At 43.5% G+C, this 12,384-nt stretch overlaps 1 protein-coding gene across 2 annotated transcripts in view; it reads left to right on the plus strand.

Annotated features, from left to right (window-relative positions):
* LOC130183977 (glutamate receptor ionotropic, kainate 5-like) overlaps nucleotides 1-12,384 on the plus strand; it is a 218,708-nt gene that overhangs the window by 169,216 nt on the left and 37,108 nt on the right. For both annotated transcript variants that reach the window (XM_056399689.1, XM_056399690.1), the window contains exons 9-13: nucleotides 704-865; nucleotides 5,404-5,556; nucleotides 7,293-7,397; nucleotides 9,623-9,730; nucleotides 9,838-10,041. In XM_056399689.1, the coding sequence (XP_056255664.1) occupies nucleotides 704-865; nucleotides 5,404-5,556; nucleotides 7,293-7,397; nucleotides 9,623-9,730; nucleotides 9,838-10,041 (732 nt within the window). The remainder of the gene's footprint in view (nucleotides 1-703; nucleotides 866-5,403; nucleotides 5,557-7,292; nucleotides 7,398-9,622; nucleotides 9,731-9,837; nucleotides 10,042-12,384) is intronic.

Genomic DNA, 12,384 nt, shown 5'->3' on the forward strand with positions numbered 1-12,384 from the left:
GATTTTTTGATACAGGAAATAACCATGAATTGAGACTGAAGAGAGACAGTGGAGCACGATGAATGAACGCTTCATCTGGAGAGGAGGAACAAGTTGAGAGCGGCAGGTGAAGTGTCTGGTTTCAGTCTGGATCCGAAACTGCGGCGTCTTGTTTGAAACGCAGGCCCCGCCTGGACTGTCAACACTTAACAGCTGAAGCTAAATGTTTCATTGTCAGCATCTGTTGCCGAGCAAACACGGGCCCTCCGAGGGCCGAGCGGCGGTTTGATTCTGGTTTGTTTCAGCAGCAGAGCTCAGCGTGACACCAACTCGCCTTCAAGGACTATTTGAAGTTCTTTGAAATTCCCCAGCGTTTGATGTCCATCTTTTTTCTTTTTTCTTTTTTCTTTTTTTTTTCAAGCCTTTTTTCTCTCTGCTACCCTGCTCTGAATTTAAAAATTCAACTTGACGTTGTGAAGCCTGCAAAAGAAAACTCCAATCAAGCTCTTCGCTTTTTTCTCTCTTCCTCCTCCTCCTGCCTTTCTTTTATCCTTCCCTCGTTCAGGCTGTGATCTTAAGTGGTCGTTGTTTCCGCAGCTGACAACTCCGGCTTTTTGAACAAACTGTTAACGCGCATCACAGCAGACAGCCAGAAGATATGACTTCCTTTTCCTCTCTTTCCTCCCTCTCTTTCTTCCCCCTCTCTCTTCCCCTCTGTCTCCAGGACTTCCCTCTGCTCCGGCTGGACGACGTGGTGGACGATCAGTCCAACATTGTGGGCTTCTCCATGCTCAACAGCAGCCATCCGTTCTACCTGGAGTTCATCAGGAGCCTCAACCTGTCCTGGAGGGAAGGCTGCGATATCAGCCCGTACCCCGGCCCAGCGGTGAGAGGCGTCTCCACACTGACACACTGAGAGTTGATTTTACGCAACTTATTTCCCCTCAGATTTCAAACTGGATATCTTTAAATCATGAATAAATCAAAATGTTTAAAATGGGCAGAGGCGGAGATATCCTGACATCTCAATTATTTCGTTTGCTCTAAAGATTACAGTCTTTCTAACAATCTGTTAATATTATAGAAGCTACTATCAAGAACTAAACCACTACATAAGACCATTAAAATCAAAATAATGAACTCTATATTGATTTCAAACGTATCTCTACAACTACTACTAAGTGTTTGCTGACATTAGATAATGTGATATTTTATATCGGTAAGGAAATGACAAGCTAACATTAGTTAGCTAAACTGTAACTTAAGGCTATTTTTTATATATGATATAATATACATTGTAGTATTTACAATTTTAGCTAAGAAGGATATAATGTTTCAACTGTTGTTTTTACCTCTTTTTGGGAGGGGGTGAATGTCTTTATCTGGGGGGTTGAACCCTGCATATGTCTACTCAGTGTGACCAGTTCAACCCAAAAGTGATATTTTTTTTCTTCTTTTAATTTGAGGTAACAAATTGTGCAGTTTTTCACAGGCAGAATAATCAGGTCACGTTTTTGATAAAATGAGATAATGTATGAACACAGATTGTATATAAAGAAGAAGAAGAAGAAGAAAAAAGAAGAGACATTGTGCAACTGCAGCGTCGCATTATTTCCTTCCTCTAATCTTTAAATATCTCTCTCTGTGTCTCACTCCTCCTCCATAATGAAAAGACCCATCAGGACAAATCAATCTCTTCAGAGCTTTCTTCACAATCACAGCTCTATTATCTGCAGAGTAATAACACCTGAGCAGATGGCTTTAATGCAGATAATAGTAATGTTCATCTCAGTCACTGAAGACGCTATCATCGCTGCAGAGGAGCATCCTCTCTGGGTTTATTACTCATAGTTATTCACTTAAGGTGCTCAAAGGAGTGGGAACGACCCATAAATAAAACGGTGGTTTTGAAAAAAATCATTAATTAAAACAATTAAAATGTCATAAAACACTCGTCTCAAATTAAATTCAAAAGCACATGAATGGGGAAACTCCAATCTGAAACTCCACACACTGGTCCACACATCTAGTACTGACCTGGAGTCATGGGGAGGTGTTAATGACTTTGACACCAGAGACCTGGGTCCACGTCCTGCATCTGACCTGTTGGTGGATATAGAACAATAAAACTCTGATTAAGGTTACTGCTTGAAGTCAGCGCTGATGTAACACAGGGTCACCTGCACCCATGCATTGTTCTGACCCAGTGTCGGTCCTATATGATTTGTAGTTTTCCCCTCACTGGAGAAAATCCAGCGTTTGTGTCACCTAGACCCTCAAGAAATCAGTGAGCTTTGTCTGACTTTCGCCGGCGCTGTGCAATATCATTATGTCACATGACCTTAAAACGTACAGGAGCAAGGCGCCTTCAGTTTTCTGAGTCAGGCAGCCGCAGTTGTTCTCCACCACCTCAACCACCCCTGTGACGACATCACTTTGTTCTGATTGGCTAAAGGCTTCACTGACGCGCCTGACGTGTTCTACGTCTCTGTTCTAAAGGACTAAAGATCCTCTTTTAAGTCACAGGCGGTTCACATTGACCATCAAGTCTTGAGAGGTCGATCTCCAAAGCAATGAGGCGACATCCCACTCAGTAGTTTAACCATCACAGACCTACAGTGTGTGCACATTTTGAAGTTCTTCATTGAGCAGTTAAAATGGACTGACACATAGTAAGGTCCTAATCCTAAAGTGACAGTAAAGCCAGTTCATATGTGAACTAGAGGGAGCAGCTGCAGGACCAAACGCACAGAGATGTTTCATCAGTTTTAGAATACGGTGACATCTTGTACAGACGTGCTTCAGCTTCAGCTGCAGCCCAAACCCACCACTCTGCTCTCAGGTTGATTACTGCTGATGCTTTTAACACTCCTCATGGCATCCTGTACAAAAAGGTTGGGTGGTCCCCTCTCTCTCTCTCTCTCTCTCTCTCTCTCTCTCTCTCTCTCTCTCTCTCTCTCTCGGAGAGGCGTGACTTGCATATGCATTTGTTTGTTTACAAGGCCCTTATTGGAAAACTGCCTTCATATCTATATCTTGCATCCATGTTAGTTTGATCCACTGGTCCACGGGACACCAGGACTAGTGACTGGCTCATCCTCCATGTCCCTCCAGTTCATACTGAGCTTGGAACAACTGCTTCTTTGCACCATCCACCTGAAACTCACTACAAAGCACTTTGAAAATTAATTTGTAACCTTTTCATTTCTGTTTGTACCCGTTTTAATTGATTCTTGTCATTACATCATTCGCTGATTGTATTTATGTGTTTGTTTTAATTGATGTTCTTTTTTTTTAGCCGGTATTTTCATCTCGGCAACATCATTATAAATGAGGTCTTTACCCTCAATGGTTTTGTTTAAATAAATAAAGACAAGGTGAGAGCTACCGATTCTTCTTCACTCTCTCCATCTCTCCTCTTCCCTATTCTATCCATCTCTCTCTCCTCACGCTGTAATTAGTTATCGTCATCCAGCCCTGAAACTATCCGCTCACACCTCCAATCACACGCAGTCGTACATCCATCTTTCTTTTATCGGCCGTCGACAGACCGCGCAGCTCTGCCTCCGTACGATTCGTCTGATTCCCTCCGAGAGTCTGTTTGACTGACAACTGACCAAACAGACCAGAACGTCAAGACTGTGATGGGATCAATGAGCCGTACAAGCCGCACTCTGAACGCCGCTGATAGCGGGAGCGCTTCTTCTTCTTCTTCTTCTTCTTCTTCTGCTATCACTCCCCGACATCCCCCAGCTGTAGGAGCAACAACAAACACACAAACACTATTCACTATTGTCTGGTTACGACTCGGTGTCTGCATGAATATGATGCAATCAAGCGACTCGTGTGATGCGTAAGGGGCCGAAAACCATCAGCTCCTCAGAGCGTTTCAGCTTCTTTGAGCTGCTAGTTTTTGTTGTGCAGTTGTTGACCACTGTCCACCAGCTCAGCAGCACAACAGCGGACACACACAGTTAAAGGTGTGTTACAGTTAGCAGATTATAAACAGGAAATACAGTGGGGTGTGTGTCTTTGATGTTTCTGCCCCCAAGTTGCCAAAAAAACAACAAATTTATTAGCAAATTATTGTCAGTAATGGGTAACTGCATTAAAGACCACCTCCAATGAAAATCAAGTGTTTAACCTAGTTAACGTCCATATGTTTTTTATATAATGCAAGAAATATCATAAGTGAAATATCCAGTCAACACCATGAGCGAGTGTTTCCTTGTTGCAGTGAACCAATGACAGTCTGATGAATACAGATTCAGACAGCCAAGGTTTCATATGTCACAAACCTAAGGAACCAATCCTGTCAACTTGTGGGTGGCGGGAGGAGGGGCTAAATAACACTGAAATCTTGTCAGTACTGAGAGAGAGAGTTAGCATGAGCACAACCACTAAACATGTCAGCCACTGCCAGTTACAAGCTAACAAACAACATAAACAAATAAAAGATGCTAACTGCGCTAACCGTTCTGATACGTCTGCTAGTGTCTGGTTCTTGCTGAGTCTCTCTGATGTTTCCTCCTCTAAACATCTTGACACTCTCCGCTCTTTCACCTGTCAAGCTGGAGCCAGCAGGTGGTGGTGGGCTTGATCCAGAATTTCTCAATCAGGAAGTAAGAGGAGATTTTCTTCAGACCCTTTCAGAGTTTTTCAAAACTTTTATGTGGGAAAATCATGTTAAATAAAATATCACACATAAAAGAAAACATGTCTGGAGGGGGAACTATTAAATTGAGTTGAATTATCCGCCAGGGAAAACTGAATTTCAGTGTAAGTTTTTGGTTGATGATGCATTATAAAAACTTTAAATCTTTTTTGTCGGGTATTTCTCTAAAACTAAACTGTATAAAAAAGTTTCAATGGCCATGAAATGAGTTCAATAATAGACTTACATCTCAAAAATGCAACAATTTCTTAACTGATTCAAGTGAATTGTTCCATTAGCCGAAGCAAATAAAAGAAAGTTTTACAAAAGCCTCGGTGGCTCATCTGTCCTTCCGTCCCACAGTGGGACGGGTTCGAAGCCAACCCGTGACCCTTTGCTGCGTGTCGCCCCCTCACTCGGCCCAGTTTTTTCCTATCTCTTTCTCACTGTAACTATAATCAAGGCAAAAAGCTTGAAAAAAAAAAAACAAACAATAAAAAAAAAAAAAAAAACACATAAATCTTTCCTTGTCCATACAATGCTGAATTCTTTCATTTAATATTGTCAACTCCAAACATCCCCTTTTAAATCTGGAAGTTTATCAGTCAAACTAATAGCCTTTGAATTTCTCTTTTATGTCTAAGTAAACAGTTTTCAGTGAATACACAGTGGAGGTTGTCATTTCCAAAAATGTTTTAGGGATGTCAAAAAACCAAACAAAAATAAAAACTAAAAATCCGCTTTTTGACTTTACTGTCGTTGTGTTCCAGCTGTCGTCGGCCCTGATGTTTGATGCGGTTCACGTGGTGGTGAGCGCCGTGCAGGAGCTGAACCGCAGTCAGGAGATCGGAGTGAAGCCGCTGAGCTGCACCTCCCCGCTCATCTGGCAGCACGGAACCAGCCTCATGAACTACCTGCGCATGGTAAGCACACACACACACACACTGTGCACAACTGTTATTACACAAACTGTACCTGACCAAGTGACCTCTAGTGGTCATTTGATGTCTGTGACGAACAGAGGTAGATGTCGTCGTTATGGAGGCTTAAACCTTTCGGGGAGGAGTTGAGGTGGATGAATGGGTCAACAAACCGGCTTTGACATGTGACACTGCTGCTCACATCCCATCAACTAGTTTTTCGTGCCTGAACTTAAATAAACCTGAACCACAGGGGAGGCAGAGCAGAGACCCGACAGTGACCACAGCTGCCAACTGGGGCGTCAGATCTACGATGCACCTGTATGTGTCATCTGGAGGGGAAACGTCACACATTATATTTTGCAGTTTAGTTTCGGACGACTTGTTGATTTCTTACATGACGAGGTGAAGTCGCCTCTCTCCTTTGCTGCGGATCAGATCTGTGGTGAGGTTCAGCAGAGCTACAGGCAGAAAGAGAGAGAGGGAGGGAGGGAGGGAGGGAGGGAGAGTGTTATTGTCTTTCTTTTTTTTTTTTCCTCTGGCATCGTTCCCTTCCTCCCTCCTTTCATTTCCATGTTCATTTAATTTATTCTCGTCCTGCTCTGTCTGTTTCTCTCTGTCTGCCACTTCTTGTTTTTGCCATCCACCTCTCCCTCCCTCCCTCTCTCCCTCCATATTGTTTTTGTTGCTCTCAGTGCATCACTTCATCATCTCTGCACTGTTTTTGGCAGCAGCTAGAAACCTCTCTCTCCCTCTCTCTCTCTCTCTCTCTCTCTCTCTCTCTCTCTCTCGCCCCCCCCTCTCTGTGTCTCTCTTGCCACAGAGTTTTTGGGATGTAATTCATCTTGAGTCATGCACACACACACACACACTCACACACACACGCTTTCATACTGTACGCTCACTCTATTACACATTACTCACATAAACTCAGGCAAAAAAAAATGCATGCTTGACTGCACATGCATCACACAAGTCTCACACTCATTTGCACATTCCTACACACACACACACACACACACACACACACACACACACAGTGAGAGCGAACCAGTGGCTCTGTCACTGATCTGATCAACTGTCCTGCGTGTACACAGTGTACTCACTGCCGTAGTGTGTGAATTTCAACAGGATAGTGTTATCCCAAACCAAACACTGTCGCAGCATGTGACCACGATTGTCACCCACCTGCCGGCTGCTTAGTTTTTTACTTTCCTGTGTGCGCCCCCTGTGTCATGTGACACGGGAATGACGCCACCATCGTCCTTCTTCTGTCACCGTTTTCATGAGTTTGAAAATACGCTGGTGGTTTTCCTCCCCTTCCGCTACGTAGCCAAGATGGCGACCGTAGCTATCGTCTTTTTGAGCGTTCTGAGTGCAACATCTGGGTACTCATAGCTCAATGCATGAGAACGCAAGTATGCACTCAAAATACCAAGTGTATGAAATGTTAAATGTTAAAAATAAATGTATTCTACAATGTGGAAGAGTTGTTGGAGTGAAACAGACAATGTGCTGTGATAGCTTTCTTTGTTGTGGACTCATTCTCTGAACTGCGGCTGTTTTGATTGCGGGTCATAAACCATTCTGTTGTAGAGACTCGGGTCGAGCGATTCCAGCAAAACAACGTATCTCACGGCCTCCTGAAGGTTTCTGAATAAACATCAGTTTCATATAAAACGTTTTAGACAGAGCTCATCTAACAGTGTATTCTGGTCCCTCTTTCTGTTTGTCTCCAGGTGGAGTACGATGGTCTGACAGGTCACATTGAGTTCAACAGCAAAGGCCAGAGGACCAATTACACTCTGAAGATCCTGGAGAAGCACCCCGGGGGCCATAAAGAGGTCAGAGGTCAAATGGGGTCAATTGGGAGGACAGGTTAAGGCTAAGCATTCAACTGCAGCTTCTGAACCTGTGACTTTTGATAGCATTGCCTAAGAGAAGAAGCAAAACTCAAACAGAAAGTAGAAAGAATAATCAATAACAGAAATATGCTTTTTCTTTATTTTCCCTTTAATCAAACGTCTCACACGCTGGGAACCACTGAACTCAGACACAGTTAATACAACCTCTTCCTTAATGTTGTGGGTTACAGTCATGTTCTGTCCACCGGCTCCACCATTGGTCCGTCAATAAAATCAATGCCAACAGAATGTTGGTTTATGACCTAGGATTAACGTTAAAGGTCAGAAGTCAACTCAGGCCACAGGGTCAAATGGGCTCTCAGGCCAGGGTTAAGTGTGCTGCACAAAGTAATACAAGTTTGGGTGATTCCCACTCGATTCACATGTTGACCTTTACACAAATAACCAACGTGAATTAACTTCAGCTTCAGATAATAAAACCAAACTTTAGTATCACTTATTAGCACTAGAGTAAATCCAGATTCATCAATTAAGTAATACAATGGGAACAAACCTGACTTTCCTCTACTGTATCAATTGTTTCTACCATAGTTGAAATTTAGATTTTCTTGCCAGGAGTAAAATGAAAAGATGCATAACTTTTCTAACAGGAGACACTTAGCTTAGCTTAGCATAAAGCCTGAAAATAGGGGGAAAAAGCTAGTTAAGAAATAGTCCTGGACACAAACCCGGTCTGCACGGCCATGACCAAGGAGGGAGATGCACACAGACGAGCCATACAACAAATGTTTAATTAAAAAAAAAACACACAAGACAATAAATCTAAGAGAAGAACAATGGCTTGTAAGTGAGTGCATGAGTGAAGAAGCGTGTGAATGCAATGTTGTATGGCGCAGGAACAGAAACAACACAAACCAAATGGGTGCCTCAGGGAGGAGAGAAAACCGGAACTGAGCTCCGAAATGGTTTTAAAAGCGCTAGCACACAGGTCCCAGGTGTGCTAGGCCTGCAGATTACTGCCCAGGTACCGACAACCCTCCTCCTCCTCCTCCCCCACAAACCCACCTCTGGTACCTGCAAAAGAAGCAGCCACACACAGGAAGCAACAGGTGGAAAGAGTCGTCACACCCCCGTAAAATATGTACACATTAAACAAACAATATACGCTATGCAAATCAGTGCGAGGTGCTGGTAGGATGATTATGTTAACCTTGGACAACGGTTTCCCCATGTGCCCAATCGTTATGACAAGCTAAGCTAACCAGCTGCTGTCTGTAGCTTCATATTTAACATACAAAACCAGAGACACATCTGCAAATGTCAAAAACATTACTTTAAACATAAGAATTGATATCAGTTTTCCTCAAGAGTGACGTGTTTGTCTTTCGCAACCTGCAGCGGAAGCTTGTTAAACCGGAAAACGTTTCGTTAGAATCATGGTTGAAATCCTGTGCGATGAGGCCTCGGAGAAAACTCGGGACAAAGATAATAAAACAGACCGGAAATGATTTAAGTGAGCAGAGGTCGGTGTTATCGTACCAAAACTGATGAGTTTTCACATCACAGTGGTAGTTTGGGGAGGGAGTGGCCACCTGTTCTGGATCAGCCTGTCCCTTGGGCATCAGCGCAGTATCCTAACAGCCAATAAAAAATCACAGATAACAACGAACCCGAGGTCAGGTAAGGTGATGAGGTCAGGATGTGCGATGCGGTCAGTGCTGGGTCAGCAGATTTGCATTTACATGCTGCAGTTTGTATTTATGACCTCATTTAACCTGCTGAATGAGCCGGGAGGAGCGGGATCCACCCTCATTGATTTCACCATTGATTCTGCAGCTTCCTCTGTCTGCCTGTCTCACGGCCTCTGTGTGTGTCTGTTTGCCTTTTTATTACACACTTTGTTTGTTCTCCTTTGACCTCGCTCTCCTTTTTCTTTTGCCCCACTCCATGTCATGGATGTACCTGTGACCCATGACCACCTAAACACCACAGAGACCTGGGAAATACAGAGTGGTTATGCAATATTTCCTAACAGTTTATGAAATACGTTCAGTTGTGGCCAAACCTGGACACACAGGTTGAGTTCAACAAAGTTGGAGTCAACTTTTTTGATCTGTCGAGACAGGTTTGGTCGCCTTCACCTTCACCTCCTCCTCTCCTTCTCCTAACTCATCCTTTTCCTCATCTTCCTCCCGGGTGAACAGATTGGTACCTGGTACTCCAACAACACGTTGGCCATGAACTCCACTTCCCTGGACCTCAACGCATCAGAGACGCTGGCTAACAAGACACTAATTGTCACCACAATACTGGTAATTAAAAAATGTTTTAAATGTGTACGTGTTGTATCATGAAGAATCACTGCTTGGTGTTACTCCTCCTTTGGATCAGCTGCATGCTCTCACATCCCTCCTGACAGGAAAACCCCTACGTCATGCGTAAGTCCAACTACCAGGACTTCCAGGGTAACGACCAGTACAAGGGTTTCTGCGTGGACATGCTCCGGGAGTTGGCCGACATCCTGAAGTTCTCCTTCAAGATCAAGCTGGTGGACGACGGGCTGTACGGAGCCCCGGAGCCCAACGGCAGCTGGACCGGCATGGTGGGAGAGCTGATCAACAGGGTGAGTGGAGGAGGGCGGGGGCCAACAACACTACGACACACTAATGAGCAACTTCACACAGTTTAGTTTAAGGACCGGAGGTGCGACAGCACCTGGACGATACTAGTCGGTCGGCAAAAAGATCTGTAATCAAGAACTCTGCTGTCAGCGATTCAATTCATATTGAATGCCACACATGTACATTATCAAATACCTGTACATTGAACAGCAGCAAATGTTATAATCTCAGTTTATTTAAACCAATCAACCAACAAAAAGAGCCCTAATGTCATGGATTTATGATTTCTGGACCCAAATGCAGACAAACACAGGTCAGGGCAAAGGAGGGTATTTAACAACAAAAACAGAGTTACAAGAAGATGATGCAAACTGAAGCACTGGTAAGAAAACATAACTCAGAAAATCCAAACTGTAGAGAAAAACTCAGGAACAGGAATGAAAGCACACGGAAAAAAAACCAGAGGAACTGAACAGGAGCATGAGACACCAGGGGAAACTCAGCAGGAACAAAAAAGAACTGACAAAGACAACTGGGAGCACAGAGACTAAATACACACAAGGGGAGCAGGTAACAAGGTGTAACAGTTTGTAACACATTAGGACAGGGCAGACAATCACACCGGATGGAAAACAGCATGAAGACAGGAAGTAAACGGCAGCAAACAAAAACAAAATAAAATGGTAAATAAACATCCAAACATTTAGGAAATGATCAGAAGTGCATTGATACTTTTTGATCAAACGACAAACATCACAGCTCTTTAGGTGTTGTCACTTCTATACATGTGAGGACCTTCGTTGTCTAAACTAATCCTAACATTAACTCTTAAATCAAATCTTCACCCTCAAACAGCCGTTTGAAGATGTGAGAAGAGGAAAAAATGTCCTCAATTTTCTTTTTTCAGAAAAGATCCTCTCTTTCCAAAGACGTCCTCAAAAAGACGTCAAATATTTCTCTCGCTTTCCGAAAATATCCTGACTATTATGAAATTTTTCCAAAATTTTATTATATTACTTCATTCGCTTCTTTTACCAAAAATGTCCTCACTTACCAAAAAAAATTCTCGCTATACTACAATGTCCACCAGTCAATGAAGATGTCCTGTATCTTTGCAAAGATGTCCCCACTTTTTTGAAACGTCCTCACTTTGCAGGTGTAAAGCTCAAAAGGGTCCAAATGTATACGAGTGCAAACACAAGTCTGAAAGTGGCAACTGACATTTGAAGAAGGGACGACTGCATAAAATTTTTCAGGTCTAAACACCAAATTGGTGTTCATGAAAATAAACTGCATGGGCACACACACACACACACACACACACACACACACACACACACACACACACACGCACCGATATCGCTCCTTATCGTCTCCACTGTCTCTCGCAGCCTTGTCGCAGGCAGTTCTCTAATTAGACTCAACTTGACTTAAAATGAGCCACTTTCCCTGAGAAAACAACTAACGGGGGGAAATCGGGCCTCGGCTGAGCCACTTTATACGTCCTCAGCATCTGTGTGTGTTTGTGTGTGTGTGTGTGTGTGTGTCTCTGCCGCTCAGGGCCGAGCAGCTTTCTAACGCTCCACCACTTGTATAATTGGCTGACTCTTGTGTTGCAGTTAAGGGCGCCATCACTGTCAACAGCTCAGAGCCCACGTCTTGGGCCCCTCACGCCTGCCCACTGCCGCCTGTTGCCATAACAACTAACGCATGAGCAATGTCAGTGCAAGTGCAATCATTGAAGAGTGCTCGTGTGTGTGTGTGTGTGTGTGTGTGTGTGTGTGTTTGCTTGACCAAAGTTGTTTGTGCGTGTGGCCACACTTGAACTTGATTACAATTAATAAAATCCAGCCCATCCTCTGCCCGTCTGCATCATAGCAGGGTTCAACAGTTAAGGGGTAAAATGCCACTGCACTGCATCTCCATGTTGGTTACACATGTGAGTTGTTGGTCCGATCATCTTCACGCATTCAGATCTGTGGCAACTTGAACTTAAGGGGATTAAAGTTTAGATTCAAACTTGAGGGAAATTTCCTGACAGAATCTTAGACCTTTAGAGTCTAAACTGGATGTAAAGTAAAACTAGCTGAGTACAGGTTATGATAAGTTTGACCTAGGTATTTCCTCATGTGGAATAATGTAATGTCAACTGATCTCACCTCAACATAACTTAGATAAGGACCTTTTTTGTGCGCAGTAAGGTCTGAGTAGCTGCACAGTTAAGCTGAAGAAAGAGACGTGTTGTAAGGAGCCTGAAGGAAGTCTTCTATGCAGCCAATCTGCTATTTGCATTTGGAACAATTGACACTGTTTTGGTGATTTGCAGCCGTCTGTAGCGCTTCCCT

The sequence above is a fragment of the Seriola aureovittata genome, chromosome 16 (genome assembly GCF_021018895.1).
Source record: "Seriola aureovittata isolate HTS-2021-v1 ecotype China chromosome 16, ASM2101889v1, whole genome shotgun sequence".
NCBI lineage: Eukaryota > Metazoa > Chordata > Actinopteri > Carangiformes > Carangidae > Seriola > Seriola aureovittata.